This window comes from Diaphorina citri, unplaced genomic scaffold (genome assembly GCF_000475195.1).
Source record: "Diaphorina citri unplaced genomic scaffold, Diaci psyllid genome assembly version 1.1 scaffold532, whole genome shotgun sequence".
Taxonomy (NCBI): Eukaryota; Metazoa; Arthropoda; class Insecta; order Hemiptera; family Psyllidae; genus Diaphorina; species Diaphorina citri.
Genome location: NW_007377966.1, coordinates 126960 through 151878, shown reverse-complemented (window position 1 = coordinate 151878; position 24919 = coordinate 126960). Strand labels below are relative to the sequence as shown.

Below are 24919 nucleotides of genomic sequence, written 5' to 3'. Positions count from 1 at the left end.
CCCTGACTGTAGCGGCTAAAGTCTTATCGTCCCGGAAGCGAAGAGAAGGAAGACAGTATAGGAGAAAGCCAGCCGTTCCAAGAACGAAACTTATCTGTTTTAGGATAAAATCCGCCCCGAGCTAGACTTGAACCGTCGACCAGCGCTTATCGTCCTGAAAGCAGACACGCTACCCTCCAAATTACCCACTTATTTATTTAATTCTTTAGTTTTAAACGGAGAAAATTTATGACTGTGCTCACCATCAGACATAGCTGACATAGGTCTTAGGTCAGAGATATTATTGTTGTCAGTTTTGGAAGAGTATCATCTGATGTTTTATGGATACTTGGGGCACACGTCTGTGTTTGATGTTGTTTGTTTCTTATATCCATCTGATTTATTTTTATTTATTTTTTTAGAATTTAAGCAAGGTTTTAATTTATAAAAAAAAAACCTATTTTGTACCAAATACATGAGACCTTGTTTAGACTGCGGGAGTAAAGGGACTTTTCAGTCTCATTCTGGCAGTATAAACAGGGTATATTCTATTCTATTCTATTTAATATTCGTCTAGTAACCACATTTAAATGTTCATCTAGTAATGAGACACGCAAGTGACTAAGTATAGGAGTGATATTTTTTATTTATTTATTTTTTTTTTCTTCTTGTCTCATAGTTTTTTATTGTTCTCTTCTTTTTCTCCTCCTCTTCCTCCTCCTCCTCAGAAATTATTCTTTAAATTAGGAGGTGTTTATTAGTTCTAAAAAATAAATAAATAAAAACGCATTTTATTTATTATTTTCATAAATTTATTCATATTATTTGTAGGTACCTAATAATAATTGGGTACTACGGTTAAATCAGCAATTTTAACTTAATCGTAATGCAAAATAAATAAATAAAAACGCATTTTATTTATTATTTTCATAAATTTATTCATATTATTTGTAGGTACCTAATAATAATTGGGTACTAAGTAGGTACGGTTAAATCAGCAATTTTGAAAATGTGAAAACTAACACAAACGCGTAATGTTATACGGTAGGTACCTAAGTACATAAAAATGTAAAACGTAAGGTACTTTTCAACAAAAATTGGATTGTTGGCAAATTTCAAAAAAGTTAGCACAAGTTTTCCTGCAAATTGGCTTGTTATACCAGAGTGCAAACTTCAACAAGCCTCTCACAAATGCTCTGTGCCAGAAAGTGCTTAGGTATCCTAATTTCTCAACAACCCTGTATATTTTCCATCCCCAACGCAACATAGGAACACTCGGTACAAAACTTTTCACAATTTGCTTAGTCATCTTGATGTTATGCTCTATTCTCTACTTCACAGGCTACTCACTTGAATATTCTCTGCTCCATCAAAGGAAAAGTTACTTGAATATTATCTACTTCATCAAAGGAAAGGCTAATCACAATATTATCTACTTCATCAAAATGCGCGTGGTGCTCGCACTACTGGGAGACCATCTGGGCAATCGCATGGTGATGGTTGTTCCCGACCCCACTGTCCCACTGAGGCTGGGTGAGCTTAATGTGAGGAGATGGGTAGCTCGTGGCGGAATGGAGGGTTCATCCTACGTCACTAAAGCAGTAAAGACCCTAGCGTTCGTTCTCGGAACGGTTGGCTTTCTCCTATCCTGTCTTCCTTCTCTGTTCGATTTCGGTACGATAAGACCTTAGCAGTTAATCGCATGCTGCCAATTTGTGTCACAAAGTTGGTAAATTCAAATCCCAAGAGATCCGCCATGTTTTTAGCTTCCACAATTTGCTTAGTCATCTTGATGTTATGCTCTATTCTCTACTTCACAGGCTACTCACTTGAATATTCTCTGCTCCATCAAAGGAAAAGTTACTTGAATATTATCTACTTCATCAAAGGAAAGGCTAATCACAATATTATCTACTTCATCAAAGGAAAGGTTACTCACTTGAATATTATCTACTTCATCAAAGGAAAGGTTACTCACTTGAATATTATCTACTTCATCAAAGGAAAGGTTACTCACTTGAATATTATCTACTTCATCAAAGGAAAGGTTACTCACTTGAATATTATCTAGGTACTTCATCAAAGGAAAGGTTACTCACTTGAATATTATCTACTTCATCAAAGGAAAGGTTACTCACTTGAATATTATCTACTTCATCAAAGGAAAGGTTACTCACTTGAATATTATCTACTTCATCAAAGGAAAGGTTACTCACTTGAATACTATCTAGGTACTTCATCAAAGGAAAAGGCTACTCACTTGAATGCCTCCTTGAGCTCATCCTCGCCGTCTGCCCCCTTCATTTTCTTCGACATCATCTGTAGGAACTCATTGAACTCGATGGTACCATTACCATCTTGGTCTACCTCATTCACCATGTCCCGTAACTCCGTCTCTGTGGAACACACCAAATTAGAACTAGTCATTAGTCGAGCCAGCCTAGTTAGCTTGGAAGGTAGCGCGTCTGCCTTGTAAGCGCTAGGTCGCGGGTACGATTCCCGTCCGGGGCGGATTTCATCGTGAACGGATAAGGTTCGTTCTCGGAACGGCTCGCTTTCTCCTATCCTGTCTTCCTTCTCTCTTCACTTTCGGCACAGGTACTGATGAAAAGGTCCGTCTGTCAGGTCTACCTGATACATATCTGATGGGCACACATACTATACTATCAAGTAGAACTGACAGGCGAACCTCATCAGGTCTACCTGATAATGAGTGGCTGGCCTTACAATACGCGGACAGAGAGTTGTCTGTCAGACGGACTGAGTGTGAGTGGCCGGCACAGGGGAACTTAAAAACAAAATAACATGCAAATTCTATTTCATTCTATTCTACTCTAGTTAGGTATTCTAGTCTGTTCTATTCTATTCTACTCACCAGTAGGCCTCTGTCCTAGACTTCGCATGACTACTCCCAACTCTGCCACGGTCACCTTTCCATCTTCATCCTTGTCAAACAACATGAATGCCTCCTTGAATTCTGAAAACAGAACAGTCAACATTTTAACCTAAGTAGGTATGTTGGGTAGGTATTTGTCAGTTTTTTGACGAAAAAAAGGGGGAAATCACGGATTATGCACGGGAAAGCACGGATTTGTCATCACCTTTCAGCTATAGCTAAAGACACTACAACAACAACAACAACAACAACAACAACAACAACAACAACGGATTATGCAAATCATCCCAATTTGAATGTACCCAATCATTAAAGTAGATATAGCTTTTTCCCCTAATCGATAGATTGAAGTGATAACTACTACATATGAGGTCTTATCGCCCCGAAAGCGTAGAAAGAAGGAAGGCAGGATAGGAGAAAGCCTGCCGTTTCGAGAACGAACCTCATCCGTTTTAAGATAAAATTCGCCCCGGGCTAGACTTGAACCGTTGACCTAGCGCTTATCGTCCTGGAAGCAGACACGCTACCCTCCAAATTACCCACTTATTTATTTAATTCTTTAGTTTTAAACGGAGAAAATTTATGACTGTGCTCACCATCAGACATAGCTGACATAGGTCTTAGGTCAGAGATATTATTGTTGTCAGTTTTGGAAGAGTATCATCTGATGTTTTATGGATACTTGGGGCACACGTCTGTGTTTGATGTTGTTTGTTTCTTATATCCATCTGATTTATTTTTATTTATTTTTTTAGAATTTAAGCAAGGTTTTAATTTATAAAAAAAAAAGTTGTGTTCATCAGACCATTGTCAGGATTATGTCAAGGTGTTGGATATTGAACATGTTATTATCAATTACTTTCTCAGCGTCCAATTCCCAGTTTCCATAGCTGCATGTGTCCAAAATGTACTTAAGTCTGACTTTGAGAACGATACTTTTTGTTCATAAATACCTACGGGTGTTACAAGTCCATCTGATGAGTGACATACTATGATGGCCATGCTACGACACAGACCACAAACTGGAAAGAGCCTGGTAATTCTCACGGTTACGGTTAATATGGAGTTGCGAATAGAAGATTTTTGCAACCAAAATTAGCGCCCCGTTAACTGAACTCTTGAACGTTATTTGATGAAAACTCGTCTCTACACATGCGCAGAAACAAGTTTTCGTCAAATAACTTTCGTTCAATCAACGGGACGCTAATTTTGGTTGAAAAAACTCTCTAACTTCAAAGGAAAAACAAACTGTCTATGTTTGACAAAAAAAATAGCGTGTGTTCTGTTTTCATTCTTGACAGTCAAGGTTCAATAGCCCAACCCAGGTGAATGTTGTAAATAAAATGGATAACTGATGGGTAAACAAAAATAACTTCATGATACGCTTAGGTACTTAAAGGTAAACTTCACCAAGTAGGGGGAGGTGTTTAAATTAAACATAGAGGTACCAGACATATCTAAGTCCGAAATCGAATCACAGAAGTTTATGTAGTCTTTTGTACATAATTACGTAAATACGTATGCAATATACATTGCTTCCAAATTTTTCGTATGATAAATCACATGCATAGGGATATCGTACCTTTCGTACGAAGGACATTGTTGGTAAGACTGAAAGTTGTATCCTTTCTTAGCCTGACTCATGTCTTACTGTACATATATTAAATATTTCGACAGGTGATGTACAATGTACATAGGTACAACCTTTTGTAGAGTGGGTGTTGGTTTATACAATGGTCTGTTTGGCTACTTTTACAAGCTTGCTTTGTATAATTGGTCACGGATATACAACCTTTAGACTTCTTTTAGTATTGTGGGTGTTGATTTTGACAGCAACAAAAATTGGATTGTTGGCAAATTTCAAAAAAGTTAGCACAAGTTTTCCTGCAAATTGGCTTGTTATACCAGAGTGCAAACTTCAAAAGAGAGAGAGAGAAAGAGAGAGAGAGAGAGAGCTTGAGATTAGCCTTAATTGCTCTCTTTGTTCTTTCTCTAATTTTTGCTTGTTAAGAAATACCTACCTTCCTATCTGCTTTCCTCTTCCTTCCTGAATGTCTGCTTTTAAAGGTAGGTAACTACATAGGTACCGACTTACTAAATACCTACCTATGCCTTAATTGCTCTCTTTGTTCTTTCTCTAATTTTTGCTTGTTAAGAAATACCTACCTTCCTATCTGCTTTCCTCTTCCTTCCTGAATATCTGCTTGTAAAGGTAGCAGTGGCGTAGCGTCCATGTAGGGCGTGTATGGCGGCCATACACTCAAAATTTACTCAAATACCTACCCTTAAATATTGACTTTAAATATTTATGAAGAAGCATGTGCATTTGTGCATGACTTATGTAGTAATGTGCATGGTGATGGAAATTAGTGCCCTACACGCCTTACCTACACTTGACTTTAGACCACGCTACGCCACTGAAAGGTAGGTAACTACATAGGTACCGACTTACTAAATACCTACCTAACCTACTTATTCTGCCTTTAGTATGCCTTTACTGTCTTCTCTCTAGTAATGAAATTCCTGTTTCCATTGTAACTTTGTAGGTAACCTCTTCTCTTTAACTCTTTGTACAATTACAAGTATCGCACTCAAAAGAACGAATATAAAAAGTAGGAGCTAGCTTAGTTTGCTTGGAAGATTGTAAGTGCTAGGTCACAGTTTTTATAAGGTTTGTTCTCGGAACGGCTGGCTTTTTTCTCTCCTGTCTTCCTTCTCTCTTCGATTTCGGGACGACACGACCTTAATTTAGCAGTTACAGTTCCCTCTATGAAACCTAAAAAAAAGATCTTTCTCGCAATGGCTGGCTTTCCTCCTTCTTCCTTCAAACCTCTTGAAAAAAATATTCATAAATCTTGGTTCTCCCAGTCTGCCCAATTCGCAATAGAAAGCCTCTCACAAATGCTCTGTGCCAGAAAGTGCTTAGGTATCCTAATTTCTCAACAACCCTGTATATTTTCCATCCCCAACGCAACATAGGAACACTCGGTACAAAACTTTTTCGTCTGCAAAACTTGAAAACTCAAAAGTTCTTGGCGACATAGTTTGGCAGACATTCAATTCCGCCGCAGCCTTTGAATAGCGGCAATATGTATAGCAATAGCGGCAAATAGTAATAGCAATGGTGTCTCAACTCAAGTAGATTTTTCTCACTATAAGATTCTAGAGCAGGGCCGGGCACAGGGGCTTAGGTATTCGTTAGCCCCGGGCCAGGCTTGGAATCAGCAGTTTTTACTTTCCTTATCCTATCATGCTCTCCTTTCCTTATCCTATCCAAAGTATTGTCCAATACTGTTAGTATATTACTACATTTCGGAGCAAAAAAGCAAGCCTCCCCCCCCCCTTAAATACGACCCTGTTATCAGGTGTCCCTCCGTCCACAAGATACACAGGTATAGGTACCTACCTATGTACGTAATTATATAATTTATTACACAGGTACCTGTGTACATATTATATGTATTATTTAATTAATATTTGACCCATCCTGTATACAGGAGGGGGGAGAGGGAGGGGAAATTAGAAAAATGAAATCTGAATAAAATTTCCCGTTGTGAAATCATTTTGCATGAAAATATTATGTTTGGTCACTCCCGGAACAAAACGGTGTAACATTGGAACATCAGTATCAATCAAACCTGTAGCCAGGCTAAATAGAGCCTCTCACAAATGCTCTGTGCCAGAAAGTGCTTAGGTATCCTAATTTCTCAACAACCCTGTATATTTTCCATCCCCAACGCAACATAAGAACACTCGGTACAAAACTTTGTCGTCTGCAAAACTTGAAAACTCAAAAGTTCTTGGCGACATAGTTTGGCAGACATTCAATTCCGCCGCAGCCTTTGAATAGCGGCAATATTTGTTCTTTCTCTAATTTTTGCTTGTTAAGAAATACCTACCTTCCTATCTGCTTTCCTCTTCCTTCCTGAATGTCTGCTTTTAAAGGGTAGGTAACTACATAGGTACCGACTTACTAAATACCTACCTAACCTACCTATTCTGCCTTTAGTATGCCTTTACTGTCTTCTCTCTAATGAAATTCCTGTTTCCATTGTAACTTTGTAGGTAACCTCTTCTCTTTAACTCTTTGTACAATTACAAGTATATCGCACTCAAAAGAACGATTTAAAAAGTAGGAGCTAGCTTAGTTTGCTTGGAAGATTGTAAGTGCTAGGTCACAGTTTTTATAATGTTTGTTCTCGGAACGGCTGGCTTTTTTCTCTCCTGTCTTCCTTCTCTCTTCGATTTCGGGACGATACGACCTTAATTTAGCAGTTACAGTTCCCTCTATCAAACCTAAAAAAAAGATCTTTCTCGGAATGGCTGGCTTTCCTCCTTCTTCCTTCAAACCTCTTGAAAAAAATATTCGTAAATCTTGGTTCTTCCAGCAGCATGTCATGAGATATCTTATGAGTTCAACTCATGAGATAAAACTCATCGTGAGTGGCCGGCTTTACCTACCGTAAGTCCGAAATCGAATCACAGAAGTTTATGTAGTCTTTTGTACATAATTACGTAAATACGTATGCAATATACATGGCTTCCAAATTTTTCGTATGCTAAATAGGGATATCGTACCTTTCGTACGAAGGACATTGTTGGTAAGACTAAAAGTTGTACCCTTTCTTAGCCTGTCTCATGTCTTACTGTACATTAAATATTTCGACAGGTGATGTACATAGGTATAACCTTTTGTAGAGTGGGGGTTTGTTTATACAATGTTTGGCTACTTTTACAAGCTTGCTTTGTATAATTGGTCACGGATATACAACCTTCTTTTAGTATTGTGGGTGTTGATTTTGACAGTCAAAACTTGAAAACTCAAAAGTTCTTGGCGACATAGTTTGGCAGACATTCAATTCCGCCGCAGCCTTTGAATAGCGGCAATATGTATAGCAATAGCGGCAATGTGTATAGCAATAGCGGCAATATGTATAGCAATAGCGGCAAATAGTAATAGCAATGGTGTCTCAACTCAAGTAGATTTTTCTCACTATAAGATTCTAGAGCAGGGCCGGGCACAGGGGCTTAGGTATTCGTTAGCCCCGGGCCAGGCTTGGAATCAGCAGTTTTTACTTTCCTTATCCTATCATGCTCTCCTTTCCTTATCTAGCAATAGCGGCAATATGTATAGCAATAGCGGCAATGTGTATAGCAATAGCGGCAATATGTATAGCAATAGCGGCAAATAGTAATAGTGTCTCAACTCAAGTAGATTTTCCTCACTATAAGATTCTAGAGCAGGGCCGGGCACAGGGGCTTAGGTATTCGTTAGCCCCGGGCCAGGCTTAGAATCAGCGGTTTTTACTTTCCTTATCCTATCATGCTCTCCTTTCCTTATCCTATCCAAATTATTGTCCAATACTGTTAGTATATTACTACATTTCGGAGCAAAAAAGCAAGCCTCCCCCCCCCCTTAAATACGACCCTGTTATCAGGTGTCCCTCCGTCCACAAGATACACAGGTATAGGTACCTACCTATGTACGTAATTATATAATTTATTACACAGGTACCTGTGTATTATTTAATTAATATTTGGCCCATCCTGTATACAGGAGGGGGAGAGGGAGGGGAAATTAGAAAAATGAAATCTGAATAAAATTTCCCGTTGTGAAATCATTTTGCGTGAAAATATTATGGTCACTCCCGGAACAAAATGGTGTAACATTGGAACATCAGTATCAATCAACCCTGTAGCCAGTCTAAATAGTTTGGAGGGTGGCGTGTCTATCTTGTAAGGCCTAGGTCGCGGATTCGATTCCCCATTTCCCACCCTGGGCGGACTTTATCCTCAACAGTATGATAAGGTCCGTTCTCCGAACGGTTGGCTTTCTCCTATCCTGTCTTCCTCTCTTCGACAAGCCGTCTAGTCGTTCAACGTTTGCACCATTTCGCCTCCGCATGAACGACGGAACAAATTTAATGACTCTGAATTTCATACATTTTCAAACATGAGAAATTTCTTTCAGCTTGAAATGAGAAATAATTACGGGAGAAAACCTGCGCTCTCTTCCAGCACGTTCCTATATCTCAGGGGTTCCCAAACTGTGGTCCGGGGACCACTGGTGGTCGGCGAGATGGCTTCAAGTGGTCCCCGAGGTGGTCCCAGAAGAAGGCAAAAAAATATTCCATTTTCTATTCATCAGGGGGGGGATGTTTATTTTTCCTCTCTAACTTTTGTTGAAAGTAACCTTTTCAGTGCTTTATTTGACTTATAACCTATAACCTATAATCTTATTAAGTATTTCGAAGAACACATTAGGTACCTATTTTCATTGAATAAGAGTGGGGGGTGCTGAGTGGTCCATGGCAAATCATGAAATTCAAAAGAGGTCCGTGGCTTGAGCAAAGTTTGGCAACCCCTGCTATATCTGATCTATCTTGTAAGGCCTAGGTCGCGGATTCGATTCCCCATTTCCCACCCTGGGCGGACTTTATCCTCAACAGTATGATAAGGTCCGTTTTCCGAACGGTTGGCTTTCTCCTATCCTGTCTTCCTCTCTTCGACAAGCCGTCTAGTCGTTCAACGATTGCACCATTTCGCCTCCGCATGAACGACCGAACAAATTTAATGACTCTGAATTTCATACATTTTCAAACATGAGAAATTTCTTTCAGCTTGAAATGAGAAATAATTACGGGAGAAAACCTGCGCTCTCACCCAGCACGTTCCTATATCTCAGGGGTTCCCAAACTGTGGTCCGAGGACCACTGGTGGTCGGCGAGATGGCTTCAAGTGGTCCCCGAGGTGGTCCCAGAAGAAGGCAAAAAAATATTCCATTTTCCATTCACCAGGGGGGGGAAAGTTTATTTTTCCTCTCTAACTTTTGTTGAAAGTAACCTTTTCAGTGCTTTATTTGACTTATAACTTATAACCTATAATCTTATTAAGTATTTCGAAGAACACATTAGGTTTCATTGAATAAGAGTGGGGGGTGCTGAGTGGTCCATGGGAAATCATGAAATTCAAAAGAGGTCCGTGGCTTGAGCAAAGTTTGGCAACCCCTGCTATATCTGGATGAGAAATATGATAATCTTTCTCAAAATTCACTGCATCAATCCGATTTACAGCGAGTCAAATCTGTGTGACGTAGGTAGTACCTAGATCTGAGAGGTAACAGTATTAAATTTTAATGACGTACCTAGGTAGAAAGGTAGGTATTATAGGTAGAGAGTCAAATCTGTGTGACGTAGGTAGTACCTAGATCTGAGAGGTAACAGTATTAAATTTTAATGACGTACCTAGGTAGAAAGGTAGGTGTGGTATTATAGGGTACGTAAGGTACGTTTAATGACGTACCTAGGTAGAAAGGTAGGTATTATAGGGTACGTTTAATGACGTACCTAGGTAGAAAGGTAGGTATTATAGGGTACGTTTAATGACGTACCTAGGTAGAAAGGAAGGTATGGTATTATAGGGTACGTTTGATGACGTAGGTAGGAAGGTAGGTGTAAATTTAGTGACGTAAGAAACAGTATCAAGTACCTACCTACGACTAAGCACTTTCATAAATAAAAAGTACCTACCTACGAAACAAGATGTAAATTTAATCTGAATGGTAAGTAAGAAGTACTTACAAGTACCTCTCAGATAAGGTATAAATTTAATGACATAGCGTAGGTTTTTGATACGAAAAGTAGAGCTTAATGTTCCTGAAAGCAAGTTTAAACTTTGCACTTTGAATTTCGCAATGTTCTGACGTCATCGTATAACCACATATTATAATGGTCTTGCAATGTTTTTTTTTTTTATGTTTTTCCTCTGTTTACGTCATAACTTGCAAAAACAAGTGTTGTGTTTTTTTTTTTTTTTTTTTTTTTTTTTTTTTTTTTTTTTTTTTTTATGTTTTTCCTCTGTTTACGTCATAACTTGCAAAGACAAGTGTGAAACAATTATTATAAAGTACCTACTTATAAAGTGGTTCACGGGACAGATAGGTGAAGCTTGGGTGAGCTACATATTTCATGAAGGGGGAATTTTATTATGAGTCTCCTTACCTGAAACTTGGTCCTCATTCAGTCCAAACTCCGACTGAAAACAAATAAATAAAGTCATATTTCAATTAGTACCACAGGTACGTAGGTAGATAATAATTCAAGTAAATTTTGTGAGTTGTACCTAGGTCTCTAGTCTCTAAGTACCTCTTTGTGTTCCTAGTATTGCTTAATTGCTTTCCTACTATTGCTTAATTGCTTAAGCAATTGTGTTCCTATTATTGCTTAATTGCTTTCCTGAAACCAGAAACTGACGAGCAATAATTTTATTGGTGTGGACATTTCTGAATTTAGAGCCATGATAACTGATCGTACGTCCTACGAATTGCATCTTGAGATTACCCAAACATTCGCAGTTTTACAAAGAGGCTATGAAGCCAAGTAAAACCTCAGTTTTATCCGTAAAGTTAATGTAATCAAATGCTCCCTAACTACAGATAACATTCTCACATCGGCTTCTAATCCAAAATCGCAATAGTATCGGTGTCATCATTTACAGTCTGATTACCGTTGGCGTCTTTTGGCATCTTATTGAAGTTTTGAATGTGTTCTTATTGATGTCTATCTGCCTATTGAAGTGATCAAAGTGATCTTTAATGCGAAAGGTTGTTTTAATTTGTATTAATTTATTGTTTGTTTTCTGAAATTTATTTTTTATTAATCCGTGGAATACTTTCTCATTAGCACATCTTTTATTGACTTTTGGCTTAGATATTCATGTTTGATAGGTAATGTTTATTTCACTTTTTCCTCCGAAGGCAAATCTACCTAATCGACCGGCACTAAAAAAAGGTCCGTACCCCGGTCAAATCGGTTGTTCAAAACAGCCACGATACACTTGGAGTTGGTCTATCGGTTGAACGTATGGGTTAGTATCCGGATGATTTTTTGTGCTTGGTTAGTATCCGGATGATTTTTTGCGCTTGGTTAGTATCCGGATGATTTTTTGTGCTTGGTTAGTATCCGGATGATTTTTTGCGCTTGGTTAGTATCCGGATGATTTTTTGTGCTTGGTTAGTATCCGGATGATTTTTTGCGCTTGGTTAGTATCCGGATGATTTTTTGTGCTTGGTTAGTATCCGGATGATTTTTTGCGCTTGGTTAGTATCCGGATGATTTTTTGTGCTTGGTTAGTATCCGGATGATTTTTTGCGCTTGGTTAGTATCCGGATGATTTTTTGTGCTTGGTTAGTATCCGGATGATTTTTTGCGCTTGGTTAGTATCCGGATGATTTTTTGTGCTTGGTTAGTATCCGGATGATTTTTTGCGCTTGGTTAGTATCCGGATGATTTTTTGTGCTTGGTTAGTATCCGGATGATTTTTTGCGCTTGGTTAGTATCCGGATGATTTTTTGTGCTTGGTTAGTATCCGGATGATTTTTTGCGCTTGGTTAGTATCCGGATGATTTTTTGTGCTTGGTTAGTATCCGGATGATTTTTTGCGCTTGGTTAGTATCCGGATGATTTTTTGTGCTTGGTTAGTATCCGGATGATTTTTTGCGCTTGGTTAGTATCCGGATGATTTTTTGTGCTTGGTTAGTATCCGGATGATTTTTTGCGCTTGGTTAGTATCCGGATGATTTTTTGTGCTTGGTTAGTATCCGGATGATTTTTTGCGCTTGGTTAGTATCCGGATGATTTTTTGTGCTTGGTTAGTATCCGGATGATTTTTTGCGCTTGGTTAGTATCCGGATGATTTTTTGTGCTTGGTTAGTATCCGGATGATTTTTTGCGCTTGGTTAGTATCCGGATGATTTTTTGTGCTTGGTTAGTATCCGGATGATTTTTTGCGCTTGGTTAGTATCCGGATGATTTTTTGTGCTTGGTTAGTATCCGGATGATTTTTTGCGCTTGGTTAGTATCCGGATGATTTTTTGTGCTTGGTTAGTATCCGGATGATTTTTTGCGCTTGGTTAGTATCCGGATGATTTTTTGTGCTTGGTTAGTATCCGGATGATTTTTTGCGCTTGGTTAGTATCCGGATGATTTTTTGTGCTTGGTTAGTATCCGGATGATTTTTTGCGCTTGGTTAGTATCCGGATGATTTTTTGTGCTTGGTTAGTATCCGGATGATTTTTTGCGCTTGGTTAGTATCCGGATGATTTTTTGTGCTTGGTTAGTATCCGGATGATTTTTTGCGCTTGGTTAGTATCCGGATGATTTTTTGTGCTTGGTTAGTATCCGGATGATTTTTTGCGCTTGGTTAGTATCCGGATGATTTTTTGTGCTTGGTTAGTATCCGGATGATTTTTTGCGCTTGGTTAGTATCCGGATGATTTTTTGTGCTTGGTTAGTATCCGGATGATTTTTTGCGCTTGGTTAGTATCCGGATGATTTTTTGTGCTTGGTTAGTATCCGGATGATTTTTTGCGCTTGGTTAGTATCCGGATGATTTTTTGTGCTTGGTTAGTATCCGGATGATTTTTTGCGCTTGGTTAGTATCCGGATGATTTTTTGTGCTTGGTTAGTATCCGGATGATTTTTTGCGCTTGGTTAGTATCCGGATGATTTTTTGTGCTTGGTTGGTATCCGGATGATTTTTTGTGCTTGGTTAGTATCCGGATGATTTTTTGCGCTTGGTTAGTATCCGGATGATTTTTTGTGCTTGGTTGGTATCCGGATGATTTTTTGTGCTTGGTTAGTATCCGGATGATTTTTTGCGCTTGGTTAGTATCCGGATGATTTTTTGTGCTTGGTTGGTATCCGGATGATTTTTTGTGCTTGGTTAGTATCCGGATGATTTTCTCGGTCCGGTTTATGCCAGCTGAGGGTGAAGTTAAAGTGAGTAAAACCCCTGTCACTGAAGACCTTTGCCGTTATACAGTGACGTTAAATACAAACTTACCACCTTTTCTGTTCTATAAGACTAACTTACTACACCCAAGGCTAATACTAACACAAAGATTAGAAATATACCTAAATATATTACATAATGGTACCTAGGTCTGTATACCGGAAGTCCAAGTCTTCAGAAACACTTGAACTTTTTCAAGTGAAAACTTTACAAAGTTGTGACGTAGGCAGGAGCTTTGAATTTTCAAACTTTGAAAAACACGGAAGCTCTGATTTCATAATCATGGACTTGAGTCACGCTAGGATAAGTGAAAACTTTGTACACTATTTAGAGGTGTCTTCGTGCTTGAGCACAATGAGCACCTATTTATTATTCTTGTCTAGCACATTGCATATTTAAAATATTTACCAGGCACTCATACAAATTGAGTAATTTTGTTTGCGTAGGTACTCCACTACTCACCCTCACCACGTCTTACCTACCTGACTAGCCATTTTATAAAAGTGTAGGTACCTATTATTTTAGCTTTTATTTATTTCTTCCCTCTCCTTCTTTTCCTCTTCCTCCTCAGAAGTTATTCTCCCGCTTAGGACCATACATACCTTCATAAGGTATTATTCTCCTTCTCCTTCTTCTTCTCCTCCCCGTCTCCTCCTCCTCTTCCTCCTTTTTCTTTTTGTGCTTGAGCACAATGAGCACCTATTTATTATTCTTGTCTAGCACATTGCATATTTAAAATATTTACCAGGCACTCATACAAATTGAGAAATTTTGTTTGTAGATATATCTACAACCATTTTATAAAAGCGCTTTTTAGCTTTTATTTATTTATTTCCTCTCCTCCTCCTCCTCCTCCTCCTCCTCAGAAGTTATTCTCCCGCTTAGGACGATACCTTCAGAAGGTATTATTCTCCTTCTCCTTCTCCTTCTCCTTCTTCTTCTTCTTCTTCTTCTTCTTCTTCTTCTTCTTCTCCTTCTCCTCCCCGTCTCCTCCTCCTCTTCCTCCTTTTTCTTCTTCTTCTTTTTCTCCTCCTCCTCCTCCTTCTTCTTCTTCCCCCTTCTTCGTCTACTTATTTATCTTCCTAAATGGTACAACAATGGGTCTAGCAAAGCTCCAGAGCAAGCCAAATGAAACTTCCAGAAACAGCAGGGTGTAAAATACTAATACCTACCTAGGTTGGTACAACAATGGGTCTAGCAAAGCTCCAGAGCAAGCCAAATGAAACTTCCAGAAACAGCAGGGTGTAAAATACTAATACCTACCTACGTACCTGCCTAGGCATCAAAGTTCCAAAGAAATTCAATCTTTTTTCAAGTGCAGGCAAAAAGTTCATGCATACCCGTAAACGTATAAATTACACCAAAGTATACATTTCATGGCCTTTGTTTTTTACCCAAACACGACCCCATGGCGTGCACTTGCAACTTGTAGTGCAATTTATGCAAGTCCTTGAGATTGCATTTTCTGTTTTACGTAAGTCCCACGGAAGTGATGGCCTTGTAAATGCAATAGATCAGTTGCGCTTACTTGGGTGATGTTTTAAAGTCATAGAGCAGGAAAAATGAGGACCAACGGAATTTTTCTTTTTCTTCTACGACTTCTAGATCCCGAGATAAATCGATTAAAAAAATACCGGTAAATCGTGAACTTTGACGTCACTGCATACGCTCCCGTAGGCGATGACGTCACATCAAATGTCCCGAGCAAAGCTCCCATGCAGGCAACGCATTGATGTGTTTGTGCGCATACGTTTCTGCGCAGTTCTTTCTCATCCCCTAGCGCGCTTGCATAGTGGCGCTACCTAACGGACGAAAAAAACAACTGCGTAAAGTCTGACGTCACACATATTTGAACTCTTTCATTAGAACGAAAATGAAAAAAAAATGGAATTTTAGACCTTTTACATTTATTTTTTCGGAAATTTCACCTCAGATTTGGATTTTTCCCAACTTTTTACATAGGAATCGACCACTTATTTTTAATTTTTACCCATTTGCAACTGCTCCATTACCTACCCATGAAGGTAGGCAGGTAGGTAAGGTATTTATTATTTATATTTACTGACACACTTCCGAAAGTGTTGAAAAATTAGCTAGCAATGTTGGTGCCTACTTCAGTATAGTTGATAGGAAAGATTTTTACATGGTTTTTTCCTTCTCAAGCTGAGTTCACATTCACACAAATAGTCGACGACCGTCGATCGACATCGATCAACGGCTGTCGACTATGTGTGGACACAGCTTTGGATAGTTGGATATATAGTTGTAAATCTGTCCTAGGACAGGTACCACCGTGGGCGTTCATACAAATTGAGTTAAATACAGCATTTTCTAGAAGCAAAATGCAACATCCACTAATGTCAGGATTAAATGAAACCAGCAGGAAGCGCGTCCTTATCTCAAAATGCGAGGCCAATAGGGAGTGCGTAGATCGTCCAAATTCTCACAAAGCGTGAGGTAGAAGTAGAATGAAGGTAGAAAAAAGGACGTGACGTGATAACAGTGTGTTTCTACCTTTAAAGGTATGTGTATATACCTACTTACTCGTACCTATAAGAAGTGGGAGTCAAGCCAAATAAGGAAGACTTGACAACATCCTATCTAGATAAACTCCCCCCTAAGCCCTATATCCCTACATCTTTTGACTCTAGATATAGTCAAGACCCTATATCAACCCCTAGATCAGTCGTTCTCAAACTTTTTTGCATGGCGCCCCGTTTGGGCATATTCTCATTTTTTCACGCCCCTATTTATAGGTTTTATGAAATAACAAAACGAACCAACCTCAGTGGCCCAAGCAGTTAGCGCGGGAGGAATTTCAGAACTGGAGAGTACGTTTAATGACGTACCTAGGTAGAAAGGTAGGTATTATAGGGTACGTTTAATGACGTACCTAGGTAGAAAGGTAGGTATTATAGGTTATAGGGTACGTTTAATGACGTAGGTAAGAAGGTAGGTATTATAGGTTATAGGGTACGTTTAATGACGTATGTAGGTAGGAAGGTAGGTGTAAATTTAGTGACGTAAGAAACAGTATCAAGTACCTACCTACGACTAAGTACTTTCATAAAATAATAAGAAGTACCTACGTAACACGGTGTAAATTTAATCTGAATGGTAAGTAAGAAGTACTTACAAGTACCTCTCAGATAAGGTTTAAATTTTTATGACATAGCGTAGGTTTTTGATACGAAGAGTAGAGCTTAATGTTCCTGAAAGCAAGTTTAAACTTTGCACTTTGAATTTCGCAATGTTCTGACGTCATCGTATAACCACATATTATAATGGTCTTGCAATGTTTTTTTTTTTTATGTTTTTCCTCTGTTTACGTCATAACTTGCAAAAACAAGTGTGAAACAATTATTATAAAGTACCTACTTATAAAGTGGTTCACGGGACAGATAGGTGCAGCTTGGGTGAGCTACATATTTTATGAAGGGGGAATTATGAGTCTCCTTACCTGAAACTTGGTCCTCATTCAGTCCAAACTCCGACTGAAAACAAATAAATAAAGTCATATTTCAATTAGTACCACAGGTACGTAGGTAGATAATAATTCAAGTAAAATTTGTGAGTTGTACCTAGGTCTCTAGTCTCTAAGTACCTCCTTGTGTTCCTACTTCCTACTCTTGCTTGATTGCTTTCCTGAAACCAGAAACTGACGAGCAATGATTGCTGTGGACATTTCTGAATTTAGAGCCATGATAACTGATCGTACGTCCTACGCATTGCATCTTGAGATTACCCAAACATTCGCAGTTTTACTAAGAGGCTATGAAGCCAAGTAAAACCTCAGTTTTATCCGGAAAGTTAATGTAATCAAATGCTCCCTAACTACAGATAATATTCTCACATCGGCTTCTAATCCAAAATCAATTGATCACGATTTCGAGGGCATTTTTTTTTTTTTTTTTTTAATATTTGTTTCAACATATGTACCTCCTCAGACTCATAACTACCAAAGAAAACGCTTCCATTTTACTGCTATTTCACCATTACTACGAGTACTAACTGAATATTTGATTCGATCAGGCAACTTGTTTTGATCAGGCAACTGGTGGCTTTTGTTTCAAAATTAAAAAGACTATAACTGAAGAAAACCTGTGATCTAGAGCTGTCTAGCTGAATAGCTATATCTATCTGAAAAAGCTCAAAATAATACCTACCGAATTCTCAATTGGAAGTGGAATGCTATTAGGTTCTGATTTTCTGAATGACTTTCACAAGTTTAAGAAAGGCGGAATACGACATCTATATCAGCATGACCACAAAAAGGATACTGATCTAACTTATCTGCCTAATTTAATTCTTCATTTCACTTGGTAACTAGGTAATCAAGAACAAATACCATCAATTAATGCATCAATGATACACTCAACTGGTTTGACACAGCTTCCAATATCATTCCTCAGCCTGGTGAGGTGGTCAGCTGGTCAGAATTCTCAATTGGAAGTGGAATGCTATTAGGTTCTGATTTTCTGAATGACTTTCACAAGTTTAAGAAAGGCGGAATACGACATCTATCTCAGCATGACCACAAAAATGATACTGATCTAACTTATCTGCCTAATTTAATTCTTCATTTTACTTGGTAACTAGGTAATCAAGAACAAATACCATCAATGCATCAATGATACACTCAACTGGTTTGACACAGCTTCCAATATCATTCCTCAGCCTGGTGAGGTGGTCAGGTGGTGAATTTTTCAGCGCCTACTTTTCTCTTTCTTTACATATTCCTTCAGAATATAATTAACCCTCAAAGGTTGTTCAACTTAGGAGGCCGATTACTTACCGATACGGTTCGCACATCATATTGAAGTGTCAGTCTTCTCAGTCTGGAATATTCAGAGTTATATCTATCACTATCTTCAATAGTATCGGTGTCATCATTTACAGTCTGATTACCGTTGGCGTCTTTTGGCATCTTATTGAAGTTTTGAATGTGTTCTTATTGATGCCTATCTGCCTATTGAAGCGATCAAAGTGATCTTTAATCCGAAAGGTTGTATTAATTTATTGTTTGTTTTCTGAAATTTATTTTTTATTAATCCGTGGAATACTTTCTCATTAGCACATTTTTTATTGACTTTTGGCTTAGATATTCATGTTTGATAGGTACCTAATGTTGATTTCACTTTTTCCTCCGAAGGCAAATCTACCTAATCGACCGGCACTAAAAAAAGGTCCGTACCGCGGTCAAATCGGTTGTTCAAAACAGCCACGATACACTTGGAGTTGGTCTATCGGTTGAACGTATGTACCTATCATCAACTGCACTTTTTTTATTTTCTATATTTTCCTTTGAAGATTTGTGAGTTTTTAGATAGGTTTCGTAATTCTGTTAAAAGACAAAACCCTTTAAAAAATGTTTATAAAAACTAGACGTATTTTACGAATTTGCGCACCAAAATTCACGAATAATACGGACCTCCCGATTGGCCGCGTGTATAAACCGTTCATAAAAAACGTTTGAAGACAATAATTATAAAAGAACACTTTGTTGTTAAGATTCAATTTTTCCACCTTCAAAAAGAAAGCACAAGTGACGCCCAGATTATTCTTTGTCTCGCTATGGTTATCATGGTCACAGAGGTGATTATGCAAATTAATTCCTCACACAATATGATATTAAAATAGAGTCACTCAACAAAACAGGGAAATAAAAAACTTCAAAATCCAACGAAGTTTGTTGATAATTTTAAATTCAGTACCGTTGTTTTTTCCCCCGAAATTTTTTTGGAGGCAAGCCCAGAAAAAAACCGTCGGATAATAATTATTCGTATATCGTAAAATGTTTACCTAAATGTAACTATGCTTCTAGTTTTGTGTAGAATTTATTGATTTATTTGCGTTATAAATAAAATGCTTGTTTTTTATACCTACCTATTGTGCGACTTGTTCAATTAAAATTGGCATCAATCATGATATATTTGTACCTATCTGGTTCTAGAATTTAAGTGCATTCTGACATTTTCCATTTAGCAGTGTTAAAACTCTTACCTAGTTGTTTATTTGATTTACAAGTAAGGAAAAAGTATTGTGTATTTACTATTTTCTATCCAATGAGGTATAACTGAAGAAAACCTGTGATCTAGAGCTGTCTAGCTGAATAGCTATATCTATCTGAAAAAGCTCAAAATAATACCTACCTATTATATTATCCGTAGATTCATAACGTAGAGATGATGTTTGTAACCAGACATCAAAATAATATCACCCCAAAGACCTTAAGCACTCCAAGACTACGACTAGGTATTCAATATTGGACCATAACGCACTCACCAGGTTAATCGTCACCACAAGATCTTGCGGCGTATGTTTCTTCTTCGGGTTCTTCTGTGCCGCAGGTCTAGGTGGAGGAGGTGCTGCTGTTACTTGTGGCGGTAATTTATGCGGTGGTGTGGCTGCAGGTTTGCCGCCCTTGTTCTGACCCTTCTGAGCGGTAGGCACACTTTTGACGGCCGTTTTCTGGGATTCCTTGTTCTTATTGAGAGCGTTCTTCTGGGCGACAGTCGGTGTTTTGTCTCGAACTTGTTGAGTTTTCTGCGCCAGATGGCCGGCGTCTGTGGATTTGCCTCGAGCCTGAAACAGAAAACAAGTTAGTTTAGAATTAAAACTAAATTTTACTGTAGCCAGCGGTGATAACACGTTGAATAGATCACTGCTGTTGAGCAACTTTGCGCTTGGTTAGTATCCGGATGATTTTTTGTGCTTGGTTAGTATCCGGATGATTTTTTGCGCTTGGTTAGTATCCGGATGATTTTTTGTGCTTGGTTAGTATCCGGATGATTTTTTGTGCTTGGTTAGTATCCGGATGATTTTCTCGGTCCGCTTTATGCCAGCTGAGGGTGAGGTTAAAGTGAGTAAAACCCCTGTCACCGAAGACCTTTGCCGTTATACAGTGACGTTAAATACAAACTTACCACCTTTTCTGTTCTATAAGACTAACTTACTACACCCAAGGCTAATACTAACACAAAGATTAGAAATATACCTAAATATATTACATAATGGTACCTAGGTCTGTATACCGGAAGTCCAAGTCTTCAGAAACACTTGAACTTTTTCAAGTGAAAACTTTACAAAGTTGTGACGTAGGCAGGAGCTTTGAATTTTCAAACTTTGAAAAACACGGAAGCTCTGATTTCATAATCATGGACTTGAGTCACGCTAGGATAAGTGAAAACTTTGTACACTATTTAGAGGTGTCTTCGTGCTTGAGCACAATGAGCACCTATTTATTATTCTTGTCTAGCACATTGCATATTTAAAATATTTACCAGGCACTCATACAAATGGAGAAATTTTGTTTGCGTAGGTACTCCACTACTCACCACGTCTTACCTACCTGACTAGCCATTTTATAAAAGTAGGTATATATATATTTTAGCTTTTATTTATTTCTTCCCTCTCCTTCTTCTCCTCTTCCTCCTCAGAAGTTATTCTCCCGCTTCGGACCATACATACCTTCATAAGGTATTATTCTCCTTCTCCTTCTCCTTCTTCTTCTTCTCCTCCCCGTCTCCTCCTCCTCTTCCTCCTTTTTCTTCTTCTTCTTTTTCTCCTCCTCCTTCTTCTTCTTCCCCCTTCTTCGTCTACTTATTTATCTTCCTAAATGGTACAACAATGGGTCTAGCAAAGCTCCAGAGCAAGCCAAATGAAACTTCCAGAAACAGCAGGGTGTAAAGTACTAATAGGTACCTACCTAGGTATCAAAGTTCCAAAGAAATTCAATCTTTTTTCAAGTGCAGGCAAAAAGTTCATACCTACCCGTAAACGTATAAATTACACCAAAGTATACATTTCATGGCCTTTGTTTTTTACCCAAACACGACCCCATGGCGTGCACTTGCAACTTGTAGTGCAATTTATGCAAGTCCTTGAGATTGCATTTTCTGTTTTACGTAAGTCCCACGGAAGTGATGGCCTTGTAAATGCAATAGATCAGTTGCGCTTACTTGGGTGATGTTTTAAAGTCATAGAGCAGGAAAAATGAGGACCAACGGAATTTTTCTTTTTCTTCTACGACTTCTAGATCCCGAGATAAATCGATTAAAAAAATACCGGTAAATCGTGAACTTTGACGTCACTGCATACGCTCCCGTAGGCGATGACGTCACATCAAAGGTCCCGAGCAAAGCTCCTTCGCAGGCAACACATTAATGTGTTTGTGCGCATACGTTTCTGCGCATTTCTTTCTGCTCCTCCACAAGCGTGCTTGCATACTGGCGCTACCTAGCGGACGAAAAAAACAACTGCGTAAAGTCTGACGTCACACATATTTGACTCTTTCATTAGAACGAAAAATGAAAAAAAATGGAATTTTAGACCTTTTACATTTATTTTTTCGGAAATTTCACCTCAGATTTGGATTTTTCCCAACTTTTTACATAGGAATCGACCACTTATTTTTAATTTTTACCCATTTGCAACTGCTCCATTACCTACCCATGAAGGTAGGCAGGTAGGTAAGGTATTTATTATTTATATTTACTGACACACTTCCGAAAGTGTTGAAAAATTAGCTAGCAATGTTGGTGCCTACTTCAGTATAGTTGATAGGAAAGATTTTTACATGGTTTTTTCCTTCTCAAGCTGAGTTCACATTCACACAAATAGTCGCCAGCCGTCGATCGATGTCGATCAACGGCTGTCGACTATGTGTGGACACCAGTACTGATACACCTACATTTTATAGGTAAGTATAGCACATTGCATACTTTCGATATTACTTGGCGTTCATACAAATTGAGTTAAATACAGCATTTTCTTGAAGCAAAATGCAACATCCACTAATGTCAGGATTAAATAAAACCAGCAGGAAGCGCGTCCTTATCTCAAGATGCGAGGCCACTAGGGAGTGCGTAGATCGTCCAAATTCTCACAAAGCGTGAGGTAGAAGTAGAATGAAGGTAGAAACAAACTACCATCACGCCACATCACATTAATTAAGTGAGCTCATAGGGAGTCAGAAAGATGTAGTTCAAAGTTTTCCCAGAGTATTGTAGGTAATCTCGTTCAGGACAGCCACGTATGTAGTATCTCGTCATGTGAGCTCAGTAGTATCTCGTGACGTGACGTGATAACAGTGTGTTTCTACCTTTAAAGGTATGTGTATACCTACTTACTCGTACCTATAAGAAGTGGGAGTCAAGCCAAATAAGGAAGACTTGACAACATCCTATCTAGATAAACTCCCCCCTAAGGCCCTATATATCCCTACATCTTTTGACTCTAGATATAGTCAAGACCCTATATCAACCCCTAGATCGAGATAAAGGAAAGGTTTACGTGACAACTTTCGCCATGGAAAACTTTCTGGCGTTGTCTATATAGTTCTAGAACTTGAAAAATGAACAACGTAACAGATAAGGGTTGCAAGTTGCGATAGTTTGGAAAGTTTGTGAAATGCAGCCGGGGCGTGCAACGGAAGGCGTGCAATGTGCGATAAGCAAGTCTACTGGATGATTAATTGAGGAAGAACATTTTCTGGATAGAAGGTTAGAACTGGATGACAACATTACCACTACCCATGCAAGTCTTGCTCCACTCACAGTAGGTACGTTGAACGAAAAGGTCAAATATTTTACAGGTGCCAGCCTAAGTTCGTTTGGAGGGTAGTGGGTCTGTCTTGTAAGCGCTAGGTCGCGGGTGGGATTCCCACCCTGGGGCGGATTGTATCCTAAACAAAGAAGGTTTGTTCTCGGAAAGGCTGTCTTTCTCCTATCATTTACTCCGTATTCACAAATCAAAATCGAAATAAAGATACCAATCTACCTATTTACCTACTTTCACATCCCACAATACACACTTTGTTCTGCGTTCTTTTCAAGAGTGTGAAGACATAAATTTATTTGGAGCCCCAATACCATTCGTAAAGTAGAAACTAGAAACAGATAAGGGTTGCAAGTTGCGATAGTTTGAAAAGTTTGTGAAATGCAGCCGCGGCGTGCAACGGAAGGCGTGCAATGTGCGATAAGCAAGTCTACTGGATGATTCATTGAGGAAGAACATTTTCTGGATAGAAGGTTAGAACTGGATGACAACATTACCACTGCTCATGCAAGTCTTGCTCCAGTCACAGTAGGTACGTTGAACGAAAAGGTCAAATATTTTACAGGTGCCAGCCTAAGTTCGTTTGGAGGGTAGTGCGTCTGTCTTGTAAGCGCTAGGTCACGGGTGGGATTCCCACCCTGGGGCGGATTGTATCCTAAGCAAAGAAGGTTGGTTCTCGGAAAGGCTGTCTTTCTCCTATCATTTACTTCATATTCACAAATCAAAATCGAAATAAAGATACCAATCTACCTAGTTACCTATTTTCACATCCCAATACACACTTTGTTCTACGTTTCAAGAGTGTGAAGACATAAATTTATTTGGAGCCCCAATACCATTCGTAATCGACTACAAAATCATAATCTTCCATCAAATATGAGTGCTCTGGAATCCATTTCTAACGTGTTTGACTTCAAGTTTATTATTTTTATATCCACGATGATAAAAACACTTCTGCTCATGTGAATGAACAAACGCAAGATTAGAAATATGAGTGCTCTGGAATCCATTTCTAACGTGTTTGACTTCAAGTTTATTATTTTTATATCCACGATGATAAAAACACTTCTGCTCGTGTGAATGAACAAACGCAAGATTAAGATGAAGTTTCGAAAAATAATAATTTTCACAACCAGCAATAACAACAGCAACAAGGGTGGTGGCAGAGCATTTCGTTCTTCTTTTTCTAAATTAACGCTTCCCCGAATTTTGACCACAGAAGAAGTGTTGCGATCTGAAGGTCTGGACGTGCCAAAGTGGGCCCCTAGCCATTTGGTGAAAATGTTCAAGTCATGAAGAAATATGCTCATTAGATTCATGGATTGATCACGATTTCAAGGGCAATTTTTTTTTAATGTTGAATTTGTTTCAACATATGTACCTCCTCAGACTCATAACTACCAAAGAAAACGCTTCCGTTTTATTGCTATTTCACCATTACTACGAGTACTAACTGAATATTTGATTCGATCAGGCAACTTGTTTCAGGTGGTTGCTTATCACAAATCAATCAAAATAAAAAAGATGTTAAGATAAAGTGTGTAAGCATAGAGCAGTGACACTATCACACTCACAGAACGAATAAATTAATGTTTCTTTTCTTTCTGCTTCGAACATTATTATTGTCGAGGTAGAATCGAAATTGGGGTAGGTTGGAGGGGCTGTGGAGGGGAGGGGGTAGGATTGGGGGGGCAA

At 38.6% G+C, this 24919-nt stretch overlaps 1 protein-coding gene and 1 long non-coding RNA gene across 2 annotated transcripts in view; both read right to left on the bottom strand.

Annotated features, from left to right (window-relative positions):
- LOC103509805 (caltractin ICL1a-like) overlaps nucleotides 1–24919 on the bottom strand; it is a 47381-nt gene that overhangs the window by 3383 nt on the left and 19079 nt on the right. Inside the window, exons 3-6 of the mRNA XM_026824054.1 lie at nucleotides 19952–20251; nucleotides 17127–17160; nucleotides 2855–2956; nucleotides 2248–2375 (exon numbers count right to left, since the gene is read on the bottom strand). Of these exons, the coding sequence (XP_026679855.1) occupies nucleotides 2248–2375; nucleotides 2855–2956; nucleotides 17127–17160; nucleotides 19952–20251 (564 nt within the window). The remainder of the gene's footprint in view (nucleotides 1–2247; nucleotides 2376–2854; nucleotides 2957–17126; nucleotides 17161–19951; nucleotides 20252–24919) is intronic.
- Nucleotides 3832–7680, bottom strand: LOC113467710. Its single transcript, XR_003391683.1, has 2 exons — nucleotides 7648–7680; nucleotides 3832–4674 (listed from the first exon to the last, which is right to left on the bottom strand). It is a non-coding gene; the product is annotated as an uncharacterized LOC113467710 (long non-coding RNA).